Source organism: Pleurodeles waltl, chromosome 11, assembly GCF_031143425.1.
Source record: "Pleurodeles waltl isolate 20211129_DDA chromosome 11, aPleWal1.hap1.20221129, whole genome shotgun sequence".
NCBI lineage: Eukaryota > Metazoa > Chordata > Amphibia > Caudata > Salamandridae > Pleurodeles > Pleurodeles waltl.
This window is the reverse complement of record NC_090450.1, coordinates 922,153,033-922,168,444: the sequence shown is the minus strand read 5'-3', so window position 1 is coordinate 922,168,444 and position 15,412 is coordinate 922,153,033. Positions and strand designations below refer to the sequence as shown.

Genomic DNA, 15,412 nt, shown 5'->3' with positions numbered 1-15,412 from the left:
TCACTGTCAACACAGTGGTCCCAGCATCATAAATGTGCAACTTGCACCGGAGGCATCCCCTCTTTCTAATTTTAACACTTTACAGGAGCCAGGACAAAAGGGTGCAAGCTACCCTATATAGATGCATCGAAAGCATTATCAAAGAAAAAACACTGTCACAGAAAAGCCTAGGTGTAGATTACTTTCATTGATGGACATGACAGCTCATTATATGAAACTTATTTACACAAGACAAACTGGATCTGCTTTCTCAGCTGTCCCCCTTCTTCCACAGCAAGAGGTTCTGTGTGCCATAATTTGCTGTACAGTGTCATTTGCAGAAATAGAAATATTGGAACCAACTTTGGGAGTTCATTAAAGGACGCTTCTTGACACAGGAATGTAACTTTCAAAAGATCTTTCGGCATCCCTGCAGAAGGCAAAAACACAAAGGGTGGAGTCAAAAGAAGGACCAGAAAAAGAAGCATCACCCTTAGGAGGAGGGGTGGAGGATGATGAGGAATTTGTGGTAGTCGTAACAAACCAGAAAGATTTTTCTTTTCACTGCCACAAATTCCTTATGTGAAGTCGCCCAAAGCAACTTGGGGTCAAGGCTATCAAAAGGTCACTTTTTGATGCCATGAACTTCAAGAAAAAGAGTGTAAAGGGTCATACAGGGCCCCATACAAAAGAGCTGTACCACTACTGGGTAACCCTGGAACGTGTAGGAGTTTATTTGTCCTGTGCCACTTTAAGAAAAGTGTGTTACTGGAGGGAGATTAAAGTGGATTCCATGATCAGGGAAGAAAATGCCCATTCTCTAAGCTCACATTTAAATCTTTTTCAGCTATAGATAGTGCAGACTCCTGTGTGAACCTCACTGTCACTGACCTACAAACCAAACAACAAACCACAGCTTCCGTGTACTGCTCTTATGAAAGATGACTGGCACACTAGAGAACATCAAGAGTTTTTGTACGTAATTCACAGATAGGTCAACAACTCCTACCTGTAAACTGGAGAGCGCTTCAAAGATTTTTAACTGTTGAGCAAAATACGTGATCTTCAGTTGATCCTCTAAAGTAATGGCAAAATAACATATTAGAAATACATTTGGGGACATTAAACAAATAAAATGAATTAAACTCAAATACTTACCTTTTTGAAGGTAGAGAATTAATTTCAGCACCTCCACCATTGTTTTCGCGACAGACATTTGATAGCCTTTACTCTGAAAATGCAATCAAGACTTTCTTTACTTTCATACATAGGGACACAGTTTCAATTTAAAAACTTTAACAAGGTTGTTACAAGAGTTAAAAATAAATTTTTAGCCATAAGGGGCTAGCATGGCTCACTGACAGTGGAGGGAGGGTTGGGACGGGCTGGGGAAGCAAATGGCTAGGGGGCAGCATACTGTGGAAGCTTAATGAGAATGGAGGGTGTGGTGGCCGGGACGGTCTGGGCAGCCAGCTGACAATGAATGGTGGGCAGAAGGAAGCTCATAAAGGACAGTGGGTATGTGGAGTGGCAGGAGCAGCAAGCCGACAATGGAGGGTGGAAGAGAGAGGCTGATGGAAACAAGCTGATAACAGATGTAGGGCAGGACGGAAGAGGCTGGGGAACCAAGCTGATAACGGATGAAGGGTGGGAGAGAGAGGCTGGGGAAACAAGTTGGCAACAGAAGGTTGGTGGAAGTGGACAGGGCAACAAGCTGCGAATGGAGGGAGAGCAGGAGATGAGGCAGCAAGCTGACAACAGAGGGTAGACAGGAGGGCCTAGGACAGCACTGACTATGTTTGTGGGCAGGAGGGACTGTTGAAGAAAGACAACAGAGGGCAGGCGGGAGCAAGATGACAATGGAGGGACAGGGGAAGCACACAGACAATGAATGGGAAAGTAAAATGACAATGGCAGGAGAGCATGAGGAAACAATAACAATGGAAGGTGGGCAGGAGTGTCTGGAGAAGCAAACAGACAGCAGCTTTCTGATGGAGCAAACAAACAAGGGAGCGGTGGGTAAGCAAGAATAGAAAGGAAATGTGGGCAGGAAGGAAACACAAACAGCAACTGAGGGAGAGCAGCAAAGGGTACCATGGAGGAGGAGAAGTACAAGAGGGAAACAGCTGGAAAACACAGGTACTCTTGTAGAGAGTTTAAATATAAGAAAAATTGGCACCTGAAAAATGTGCACTGGAAGGACACAAGTAATGCATTGATACTTCAGGGTAAGAGCAAACAAAAGAAGAGGAGTGAAAGCCTATGGAAGCTGACAATTAAGAATCAAACAAATGAGAGAGACAATAAAGCCAACCAATGGTAATCAATGAGTGGACCCTAAGCCAACTGTAAGCTAACATGTTTAGCAACAGGCAGCGCATGCGCTGTCATAGGAAAGACTTAAAAATGTGTCTGAAAACCCAACGCAGAAGAAATCTCCAGGAAAAGCTGAACCAGCAACAGCTGGCAGCAATGAATGATCCCTCCCACATAAGGCAAATGCAACCAACGTCAATGTAAACCAAGGGTATCCACATTGCCCATGGCATACCTAGAGTCAGAGAAGGGACCCCCACGGCTAAAACAATTAACTTTCCAGGAAAAAGAAAAAGAGAATGCACGAAAACACAGGTTTTGCAAGAACTGAGGAAATACTCTCCCCTTTACCAAGCAAAGTTGATAACTTGCAAAAGAGAATCAAGAGCACATTAGCGCAACGGGACCACAACGCAAACCCTTGTGGATGGACCCAACTCATCTATTCACTCCTGGCGCACCGAACATCGCCCTGCTGTTCCTAAAAATTACAAACAAACTGGAATAGAATATCTCAAAAGGGTGACCCTGTTATGCATCGGTAGTACCAGAATGCAGAACAAGAGGAGAACATTTGCTAAATAAATGGAAAAACCAATGAGCAGAGCAATGCAAACACATATGAATAAGACTAACCTCAAATAGGGGGTAAATCAACCCACAGTGAGAGAAAATATAGCCCAAGGCCACATGTCTCCATCTAAAAACAAGCATTTCCAATGCAATGGGTCTCACATTTGCGTGAGTTAGAGCTATTAGCGTAAACTCCTAACCGGACTTTTCTTGCCACATAAATTGAAAATGAACAGTAGTACAGTTTCACATAGGGATAGTTGGGTAAGTGTAAAAAGAATGTGGATGCCAGTTGAGTTAAATTAATGGTCCTCTGCATCTCTATCAGCACTGATGGACCATTAATTTGCCTCCACTAACACCCTCCTTGCTTTTAATCTTACCCAAGTATCCTGTCGAAGTACACAGCGCATAGTGTAGTGCCCAGACCAGAGACAGTTGCAAAGCCAGTGTGGAGCCCAAGGCAGGTTCAAGATGCACAAACTGCACCAAGGCCAAACACTTAGGGAGAGGTCCGACTAGACACCCTTGAAGGATCCCTGGGGAAAAAAAGGCATGCCATAAATGGCCTCCCTATAAGTCCCCAACTTGCTGTGACTTTGTAGATGGACCTGAAAAGTCAAGGTGCATCAAGACCAGACTCTGAATCAGCTTCTCAGGAGTAGGAGGCGAGACTGGGTAGCACGTTGATGCCCTCGTGCCTTCTCAGGAGATTGGGAATGGCGGATAGGGGCCAATATTCACTTGGATTTCTAGTCATTCATGTTGGACTTACCCGAGGACTTGGGAAATGGGACCAGGACCTGCCTTTTTGACTTTGCCACTGACTGGTCAGTGTTTTGAGCAGTAGAGCTTCGCTTCATGATCATCAGGGCACAGCCGTTGCAGCCCTGGAGTTTTGTTCCAACCCTCAACACTAGAGGAATACCTGGTGAGGATCTGTCACAGACATCTATTTACGACAGTCCCTACAAAATTTAAAACCCGTTGTTTTCGGAGGGGGGATTTCCCATGCTCACTGGTACGATTTTGTGGAAAAGATTAGAAGAATCTAGTCATAAATGGAAGGAGTAGTTCTCCAGATTTGTGTCTGAAGGCATGAAAAGAAAGGAACCGATGTAAGCGCGCGTGGGTGGCACCTATATGTGGCTCAGTTTGTAAATTACATTTGGATGTCTGATGAATATTCCCAAAATGAGGAATCTGCGGTGAGAAGTATCCATCAAAAGGCGTTAGCATAGCATCCCATAAGGCAGAGTAGGTCTGAGTGCCAATCTACCCGTAGAGAACATGTACTTGCCTATAGCCTCCAATGTATTTGGACTTTGACTTTGAAGGGGGTGCAGGAAAAGAACCAGGGGAGAACATTGTCAAACAAGAGGCTTGAACCACCAGACTCTTTGGCAAAGGTTGGATGGATAGGGAGGATTGTATCATCTAGCTATGCCCCTGAGCAGCCTGTGGTATGAAGCAGGTCTCTCCCAAGCCACCCAAATGGGCTCTAAAGAGAGCATTGTTGAAAGGTAGAAGAGGCTCAGATGTCTCAGTGGAAGAACTTATGTTAGAATGTTTGATATTGATTCAGCCAACGCAAGAGGGATTTCCAAAATGTCTGCTTCCTTCTGACAAGGGCATGATAAAAAGCCACTTCTGGTAGAGCACCCAAGAGGTACTGTGGTGAATCACCTTCCCTGTCTGCACATCATCAGAGTCACTCCCAAAGAAGTCATGTATGGTTTCTTCGTATGAAAGAGTGCTCTGTTCTTGACCATACTATGGTTCCTCAAAGAGACTTTGGGCCTCTCTCCTAGACCGGTGGAGACTTTGTCATTGGTGCCATTACCAGCACTGACTGCGCCAAGAGCTCTTCTAAACATCGCAAACTCACCGGATCAGTATCTGGTGCAAAACCTATGAATAGGATGGTTCCAGAGGTTGAGAAGACAATGGTGCAGGGTGCCCTCAAATGAGCCAAGAGTATAATTTGCCCACACAACCATCTTTGCCTTCCTGCTCCTTGGTGGCTTTAGGATGTATGCTCTGAGGACTCCCAACATCCGAAGATGAGTCAGGGTCCAAGGTTAGACACCAAATACAGATGTCCTGAGGTTCAGTAATAAATATCTGACCCTCAAAATCACTGCAGGGTTTGAAGCCTGAATGTTTGGGGGGAACATGATAAAACTACACCTACAAGAGAAAGAGCTAAAGAAGTCCTGACAACTGCCAAAGAGCGAACTCCCGATCTATGTGTAAAGTACAGAGAAAAAAAAAGAACTAATGTTGGCTTTCCAGGGTGGGAGCTTTTATGACTCCAAAATGTTGCTTCCTGAGTCGAAACAGAGTAAGTGTTACCTGCCAGCATGGAAGAGCTATAGAAAAGTTTCTGAATCAAGTCTGGCCCATGGGATATTCAAAAGGTAAGGAATCTGCATGAAGAAGAATCCATCAGAAGCAGGCCATACCCACTCCGAATTTACAGGTGCCATTGTATTGGGGCTGTACAGCACAGGAGGCAGAAGAAAAGAAGAAAATGTTGAAGATAGACTAGGGGTCCTCATAACTTCTGCCTCCACAACAAAATATAATTGTCGAACAGACTCACTAGATTGCCATCTCTCAGAAGGCAGAGGTCTAGAGCAACCCTGTCTGAACTGCTGCAGGGCTGCATCAGTCTTTGCACCAACAAGGTAGTAAGTCATCAAAAAGCATGTAAAATAAATTTACCAGGACCTCCTGCCAGAGACCAGGCCGGTACACCGAATATGTTGACATAAAGAGACCAAGGAACCCACTGACCTGGCTACCAAGTACACAGTGTCAAGAACAGACCTAAAAAGCTTGCTGGCACCCTCAATCTATTGACAGCCCCTTTTGCAAAGTGGCACTCACAAGTTCTGACTAAAGCCAACATCTGAGCCATGTACACAGGGCATGGGCGTAGCAGGCCAATACATTTGTATTTTAATAACTGAGGTCACTTTCTACCTCATTCCATCAATCCACTCCCAATTTGTGTGTGGTGAAGCAGAAGAAAACATACCATCAAGCTTGGGGCCTAACAATGCTTGCAATGCAAAACTGCTGGGAAGGGTGTTAGATGACAGGATGTCCGGCTCAGCTACAGAATATCGGTCAACAAACTATTGTGAACTTCTTCCATGGGCAAAGGCTAATTCCAAGACCTCAGCTTCTTTTGTCTTCCGAAGGCAGGCCATAGTACCATTCAAGTTCGACCTCAGGCACAGGGTCAAAGCTATTAGCATTATGGAAATCTTAATAGGAACCTCCCACAGAATATGAACAGAAGGAGAAATTACTTGTTTCTCTTATGCTATCATCATGAAATCTCTAACATGGTAATGAGGCCAATGGCAGACCTACGTGTGTGAACTAAGCACCAAGAACTCTGTCTCACAGCATAAGAACAGCTCCGCATTAAGCCTGACCTTCACCATCCTATCACCTTCAAACAAAGTGATTTAAACCTTCTGAAGCTCAGACTGCAGATCAGACGTTGGCGCCATAGATATCGTCAACATCAGCGCCAATGACAGGTGTTCCAACGGGCTCGACAGGTGCAGGAGTGAGACTGCTGATGAGGATACTGTTGAGAAACCTGTAAGTATTTTGGGCCCTAAGACACGCACACGACAGCTAGAGACACCCAGAACATAGCCAGCAAGACCTATTTGAACAGCTTCCACTGAGCAGGATCAACATTAGTGCCTGAAAAAAACAGATGTGGACCCAGCAGCAACAGGCACATAGCCGGACCAGGAACAGACATAGACTCTCTGCCCTTCGGCACAAGAGTTGAGCCTGAAGACAACAGAGGTCAGAAATGAAGACCAGGTTCTTCTACCAACCAACCTTCCTTGAGAAAAGGAACGATGTGGAACAGAAACAAAATTCCTCACTACGATCAACACATGGGACTCACAGGACGGTGGCTCCAACTGAGAAGCTGGGTTCCTCAATTTAGCTCTGAAACTGCGTATAGAATGGGACCTAGAGAGGCAACCGCCCTGCTGATCAACTGATGTCAAGCCTCAGGAAGATCGTTCTCCTGTGCACCAGTGGTCCTTGATAGAAGTGGCACAATATCTGCGAGACCAGGAATCAAGCTAGGGATACAAATCCCCTGTGTACACAAGTATGAGCAAAGGGAAGTACACTTTAGGAACAAGGCACATTTTGGGAGGTAGGAAAGATCCTACCTCCCCAAAGGTGAAGATCTCTAAATGTACGGCAGAATAAGCACTTTGGAAGTAATCTTCAGAGGGATAGCACTCTAGCTGACTAGCTCACCGCGTCCTGTGCCTCGATAAACTCACAGCCAAGGGCACCATCAGACTGCAGATCAAAGTACAACCCCCTCCAATTTAGGAAACAGCTGAAGACACACCCCTTTAAAGAACACTACATCACAGCTTTGTAATATACCCTTTCCACTACTGTAACACAGTTACTCCTCCAAACATTTGTTGACTGTATTGTTGGTTTCATTTCTGTACATCACTAAGCTGCACACAAACAATTAACAAAACAAAGTTCCTTATGCCCTGTCTAAAGGAGTGAGAGATACAACTGAAACAAGGTTGACTATCACAAAGAAGAGATACCAGCCCAACCAAGGGGTTATTTAGAGGTTGGCAGACAGGAACGTCCCCAAAACGAACGGTTTACCTGCTCTACTTTAGTGCTGGGCAAACCGTCATATTTCCACTGGCGTAAACCTTGGATCAACAAACAGCATCATAGACGCCATGTATTTAGGGCAGATGTTATGACATACTTTTTTTCCTGTTCAACACCACCCACCACCAGGGAATCCCTGGCACCTCGGTCAGAATTGTTTATTTCTTTATTTTTTAATCACATTTCCCCACAGTATAAGTTGACCATTACTTTTTTGTTTTACAAAAACAAACTTCTGCTTTGTTTTTTATGACTTCCATAAATGTCTGCTCAGTGGACGCATGAAGCATGGTGGCAGTTCAGAAAACTTATAGTGGCTACAGGGTTGCCACTATGATGATGGCTTCTCTGAAGGCATAAATATCTGAACAAAGCAGACAGAGATCTCTAAATATGGTGAGCTGTAGTCTGCTAGGGTATTGGAGTACATGTCACCGCTGGCCCTGGCAGAATAGAGTATCTTCTGCCAAACCCTAAATAAACCCCTTAGCTTTTGGTAAGACACTTGTACAAAAGAGTACAATAGTTTCAGCTCGACAAGTTTAGTCAACTGAGATGTGGTTTTCCACCAGTGACTAAGGGAAGGGTGAAGGGCACATCCATCACCTCCAGCTCTTGCATGGATACATACTGTACTGGGATGAAAGAGTCAAAACAAGATTCAACCACTGTGTGAGAATCTGAAAACAGGAGGTTACCAACACACAAGGGTATTTAGGTTCAGAAGGAAAACTGGAACTAGGGCAACAGCTTCCCTCATCAGAGAAGTCTGTTTTGAAAGCACCTTTAAGCTAACTTACAACATTTTAAATTCAGGGGTTTGCAAACACTTTGGAACCACATGCACTGCATGAAGCACGACTCAGCAACCACTTAGGGTCTGGGGGAGGTCAAAGTGTCATATTTCTCGCCATATAAGTCTGTTGGGAGCCCACCTCTCATGTTTTACTTAGCTGTTCGCTGAGGCTTTAACCCATATAAGTTGCTATTCATTTACAATAACAAATGCATTTGTTTTACATTTTTGTTCAAAACTGTGCATTACATTTATTAGGCGTTTTGATTGTATGGTTAAAGTTTATATATGCACGCTTTTATGAACGTTGCTTCTCTCAAAATAAACAGTTTAGAGAGTACATGCCAGATGTTCATAGCCTTTTGAGTGAGAGATTGAGAATTCTGTGATATTCCACACAGCTGAGCAGCATGGCTCCTCTTAACTAACCCCAAAACACTTGTTTCATTATATTTTTGAACTGCAAGTGACATAATTTGGTGTTCTCTCAGACAGGCTGAGAGCAAGGACAACACATGAAGTTCAGCTGTGAATGCTGGTTGACTACGGAAATACAGCCCCTCGTGGAGCGCTATGTAATGTTTTAGAAAGGAGTAATGTTTTAAGAAATTACGTTCTTTAAAGATGTAATGTATATGTGGTCTGCTTTCATAGTATTTACCTGTTGTGCTTAAACACTTGCTAAAATTGTATTGATTTCTGCAATTATGTTCATTTTTGGCAATACAATTGGCTTAATATAAAGCCTTTAAAACACTTGTGATGAAAGTTTCAGAACTAAATGAATGAATGAGTGAAAAGTGACTTATAAAGCGCATAACTACTCTCTGGAATTCACGACAATAATAAATAAAAATGTCTTACAGTCTCTGACACTGTTAAATAACCAATACAATATCTCCTGGTACATTAAGGGAAATGTGTGGGTCACAACTTGTTTGTTACTTCAGCTCAGAGTTGGTTAGTTGGTTCAAACCTGCACTTTCCAAATGGCCATGAAGCATTTACCGGTTCTGTTTAAAAAATGCTTGTATAAAGTGATAAACGACACACCGAGACAACTCACAAGCCATCTATCAGAATCGCAGTCATAAGCATCACCCTTGGCAGCCAGCCCCACCATGAGCACACAACACCCAACAGGTTGTCATTACAGAACCTCTGGCCTTAAATGTATATGCCCTTCAAGGCATCTCACCAAACCCTCAAACAAATGGAAATGTTTGCTGTGGACAGCACACATATCCCCCAATAGACAACTGTTATGTATTCTCAATCTCCTTAATTTACTCCTGAAACAGCACCTTCAGCATGACTAGACTCCATAAAATAGGAGTGTGTCATTTCCACAGTGTGATGTATATGAGTTAGTAAGGATAGCAGCTGAGATGAAACATAATCTCTGTGCAAAGGCTAGAAATGGCAGCGTTAAAACAAGTGATAATAAACAAGATGTGCAAATCACAGTCACAGAAATGATGATCGTAAAATAAAATGCTTGCATTGAAAGCTTCAGTATTTACTGAGGGCTAGAATCACACTCTGTGTCAACTAGGCAGGTAACAACACTTACAATGCATTAAACGACTGTGTATCCCCATGTGATTCTTTATGTGCACATGAAAGCCTGCAAGCTTGTACTCTGTAATAGTACGAGGCCTTTGCATGACGCCTAAAAGTTATCTAAAACTAGGGAAATCAATTGGGAATGCATTCTAAATGGTAGAATTAGGCATTAAACTGATAGAAAACAACTCAACCTTTTCATCCAAGGGATCTGGGTGCTCATTTAGAGTTAACCTTGCCCACTGTACCAAGGACTCAATTGTTCTCTCCGCTTCAAGAGGGGGCAAATACTTCAGCAGACTCAGGCATTCGTCTCCCTGTAAAACCAAAAAGGGTTGTAAGAGCTGGTGCACATTTCCATGTAGTACATTTAGAGCTCAGTCATCCAGTGGAATGTGTGACATATTTTAGCAAGTTTAAAATAAGTGGTTAAAACTTACCAGAAATATTATGTTTACACTACATAAGGTTAACGTCTCAATGTAGCACTTCTGGACAGTCACTAGCAATAAAGGTGCAGTTTTGCAATAGTGTGAAGATCACAAGCCTACAAACTTATGAAACCAACATTCACATCACAAAAGGCGTTGTCTTAAATCCAATAATTGCATTTGCTCATTGATAATTGCAATATAATTTCATTCTCGTTATAAAAAATAGATTTGCAATAAACATTTTCACACATATTGAAACCAACTTTTAAAAGACCAAATATTTCAATTTTCTTAACCCAAAAGTCACCCCACCCACCGGGATTAGAAAACTGATGATATAGGCAATAAAAATAAAAAAAATATATAAAAGTAGCTACTGCATGGTTCAGGGAAAGCCTTTTAGATCGGCCTTCGACATACGTTTGTTGTGATCTGACAGCATCCCTCGTGTTAAATATATAACTTTTGATTTTAAATGTAGGGCTCTTTCACTACTTCAGCAATATAACTAGAAACTTCAAACCTAATAGCAAGCCGCAAAAAATAGCCACACAAATACAGATAAAACACATCTTTCAGCCTAATGTAGGTCACCTGTAAGGAAATTCATGATCAAAGAAACAGTTCTGATAGTACTCTATTCCATAGCATAAAGACACTGCTATCTTCAATGAGACATTTGTGTATGAAGAAACTAAAAAAAAAAAAAAAAAAAAAAAAAGACGACTCACGTCCTTGACACTCCAAGACATCATAGCTTATATCCCAAGCACAATGTTTTTATGAACCTGTGGTTAATCCACAGAACTCTGCATTAGTCTATCTAATATTTACATAATTAAATAAAAAAGTCTTGTCCAGTCTGCTTAAAAATAATTTTTTCTGGCTTATTACAATAAATATGTTGTTAGACTCAAACATTGCTCCCTTTTAGACAGTAATCTAAACATATATATCATCTAGTTCCACAACCAGAGATTAGATGTGAGTAGAAGTAATGTACAGCATTAGTTAAAAGATATATTTTACCAGATGTCACAAGACAGAGTTGTGGACACTGGCTTTGGAAAGCTATCAAAGATGTCTCCCTCGGCCACATTGCAACCAGAAGCAAATGTGTACAATACTTTAATTCATCAGATTATTATACAGCCTGCCTTCTAGTGAGTGCTGGAAATCATGGTGATTCATGAATTTGCAGATGGCCAGGTGTGACCTTAATACAGTCAAGCCACAGTAATGGATGAGATGAGTGAATCCCAATATTCTGATGCTGTAGAAGACGTAGGATTTACACAATGCCTGCTGCTCAGAAGGCATACCTGCTTTTGCTGAATCAGAAAAATGATCTTGAGAAGGTAGACCTCCACGGTGGGTAGCATATAGGCCTGGACAACCTTGAGAGCATCATCCAACGAAGAAGGAGTGTCTTGCTTCAGGATGTATTTCACTAACCCCTATAAACAAGATAGCAGTAAATTACCAACAATATATGTGCAGTACCAACTATGATGGGTAGCATTACAAGACTGTACATAAATCTCCAAAAAACCTTTGGAACAAGGTTATTTCTTTGTTCTTAAAATAGTACCCAGAACACTTTTGCCCACCTAGTACAAATATCACAAATGGACACCTTGCTTGGGAAGCCTTATAGATAGATCTGTTGAGCTGTGCATGGGAGAATATAGCTTTAATTCCCCACTACAGATGAGAAAACACAACTGTGGCTTTTATTAACATATAAGATGGAAGAGCAATGTCTACTCCCCGAAATTAACCTGGAGTGTAGATCTTTTTGTTGTCAATCTATCTGAAGTCAAGACAAAGTAATGACCAGGGCTACACTCTCCTTCAACTGAGACAATCTTAAATAAAATCCCTCCTTTCCTACACCCCCAAAGGTCATGTCAATAGCAACTGACAAGAGCATGCATTCACAATGTAAATCAACTCCCCAACATGAATTCTGCATTTATTTTATTAATATATTTTGTGAATTTGAAATGCTCAGATTTTTTTTGTAACAGACATAATGCTTGCCTCGTTCACCATTGGTTTTATGACTTCCCAGCCATTCTCCTTAGCCATCCACTTCACTATTAAGTAGTTTAACTTATGTACTTCTTCATACACAGTTCACATTAAACATTTTTCATTTTTTTCTCAATGACTTTTCTACCATTCCATAACAATTGCAGAAAGCTCCAGGAGAATTTGTATTAGGTTAGTAAGAGGGTTCTTGGCTAATCTGAATATAAGATTCATCACTTACAACTTAAATGAAGAAACTGCATCTCAATCTGCCCAACAAAATCCATACAAATTTCATACTAAAGGTTTAAATACAGAAGACCAATTATCTATTTATACATAATGTACACAACTATATCAGAAACAATTGTGTGGAAGTATTACAAAATCAAGCCCATTATTCAATGCACTGCTTTTGAATTATTTTATTGTTCATCCACAAGGTGATGGGTGGATGCTTGCAAGAAGTCTAACCACAAACACTTGTTCAGGGTAGCATTCCAACCAATCTTTTGCCCACATGCCAGACCCAGCCATATGCAAATCAGCCTTAGTTCTGCTCCAAGGAGCACGATCCAGCCTGACACGCCAAGCCAGGTCCTCTCTGAACCATTGCACAAGCAACCAAGACTCAAGATTAGTTATCTAGTGATACAATGAAACAAACCAAAAGGTACCCAAGACCGACAACAACCATCATGCCACATTCCTTTTTCCTACACTTCACATTTTTACACTATCACACTCTACCAATTTACCCATATAGATGTATCTGCCATTGTTCTACCTCTAGCTTGCCTCAGTGTCTACAAGTGCACCGAAATCCCACAAGTATATCTTTAACAACAGAAATAACAAATAGCACTGTTGTTGAGTACAGAAGCCTAGGCATAAAAACACATTATTACCATATGTAACTTCTTAACATGTAGAGGATCTATTGGATGAAGAGCATTTAATTTACCATCATTGGTTTATCATTAGAGACGTTGAATCCTCTTATTCCATAATCCCGCAGCAGTTTCTTCATCTCCATTAGCCGGTAACTTTCTTGCAATAATTGTACTCTGAGAAGAAAGATATGACTGCCGTCAACAGTTGGGACAATAAATAAACAGACTGTACACAAAGGTTCAATTCTTCCTTCACCTCGGAATAACAAAGTGGGGTTTTCACAAACATTTCTGAAGGTAAACAAATCTTACCAGTTGGTTTTCAAACAGTCTCAGATCCCACTGAGTATGTAACAGACTTCCTCAAGGCTCAAGGAGAACCATGCAGTGCATTCCTTTTTCTAAATGCTTAGATAAAAGCTTAACACAACATTTCTAATATATTCCAAATAATGCATGAGTAAAAGTATATTTTATTTCTGGTTTTACAGATCTTCTTGAATTAGAAACCACAGGACGTCTGCCTCTTCAGTTGTCGAGGTCATTTCACAAGAGAATCATTCCGTCACCCCAGATAGTACCTCACCATGCACTTTTAGAAAGACCAAGCTTCTTTTTGTCTTCTCTTCCATGATTAATTTTGACTTTTCTGAAAAATAACTCTGATGAACATGCTAGTAAATCTTATGAATTGTGTTTAACTGTAGAAGAAAGGATACATTTAAACAGCTCTTTTCTGTGCAAAAAAGCTCAATATTAGGGAAGGGCTCCCAACTGGGTCTGACAAGTACGAAGATCAGAGGGCAAATAATCCAAATTGTCTGCCTTAATATTCAAAGGAACATTACCCTTAAACATTTTACTCTTAGCACCATTTACGGAGGTGAGTTAGTAGGTTTCAAGCGGATTGTTTCACCTTCATTTGTTTTTCTGTTACTTGAATTTATTTATTTTCATTTTTTAATGTATCATTTATTACCTCCTCAACTTTCCATTGCCCAATTCAGTCTTCATCTCGCAATTGCTTGAGTTTCTTCCTCCTATTTCACTTTATACCAACAATGTTATTGTTACTAGAGACTCAATGTATGGGTGGATTGTCCTAACAATACCAACATATCCAGCCTTATTAATGACAGTAACATTTTAGGTTTATCAAACCTTTTAACTATGCCTACACAACAAGCCACTATCAATCTTATTTTTCATCTTTAAATAATAATCAGATAAGATTTCTTTAAATATTCCTGAACCAATCACTTCCTACTCCAGTTTAACTGTGGATCGCAGGACAAAGTACATACTCAGGCCTGTATGCGGGTGACAACAGGCAGGGCAAGGAGCACAATCAGTCAGAATTTCTTAAGGCAGGCCCTGATCTCCTTTGTACCTAGAGTCTATAAGAATTACTTTTTCTTTTAACTGTACTGTCACTTGGATTAGATCCTCTTTTTAAATTCAAATGCTCTTATCAAACAAGTATGCAACCCTAGGCCCAAAGCCTTGGTTATCAGAACCTAAACTATAATGCAAACAACTGGAACTGAATTGGAGAAGGGTTTGTTATCACAAGAAGAAATTAAAGCATGTGTATGCCTTAAGAAACTATAAACTACAATTAGGATAACTAAAGCCAACAACTTTAAACAAGAAAATGAGTACTTCAGCCAACTCTACTAAACAAATATTTACAATTGTTGATACCATTTCCTTTGTAATAGCAATATCTCACTTTACAACCTGCTCAGGACATCTGTGAACCTTTATCCATTGTTCAACATTTTCCACTGCCTACACTGTTGACTATTTCGTAACAGCTGGTTATGTCTCCATTAACAGTCTATTTATATTGGATTCTCAGTGGCTTCGACCTGTTGACCCCCAGAATTGGTCAAGAAATTTAAGCTATCAGTCAAATCTGTTTCCCCTTGAGAAACCTTTCCTGCTCTTATTTCCCATGCTGGTATTGACAATTTGATCCCTAAGCATCCCTCGACCTTCCCACCAGCTCGTAGAATCATTTAATGTTTCTCTTTCCTCTGCTATAGTACCAGTTTTAGAAGCATGCTATAATGTCTCCATTTCTCTTCTGCAGGCCCTAATGTATCCAATTTTTTCTT

At 41.2% G+C, this 15,412-nt stretch overlaps 1 protein-coding gene across 2 annotated transcripts in view; it reads right to left on the bottom strand.

Annotated features, from left to right (window-relative positions):
- Window positions 1-15,412, bottom strand: part of KNTC1 (kinetochore associated 1) — a 495,394-nt gene that overhangs the window by 345,534 nt on the left and 134,448 nt on the right. For both annotated transcript variants that reach the window (XM_069214955.1, XM_069214954.1), the window contains exons 29-33: window positions 13,364-13,466; window positions 11,688-11,822; window positions 10,126-10,248; window positions 1,138-1,210; window positions 989-1,056 (exon numbers count right to left, since the gene is read on the bottom strand). In XM_069214955.1, the coding sequence (XP_069071056.1) occupies window positions 989-1,056; window positions 1,138-1,210; window positions 10,126-10,248; window positions 11,688-11,822; window positions 13,364-13,466 (502 nt within the window). The remainder of the gene's footprint in view (window positions 1-988; window positions 1,057-1,137; window positions 1,211-10,125; window positions 10,249-11,687; window positions 11,823-13,363; window positions 13,467-15,412) is intronic.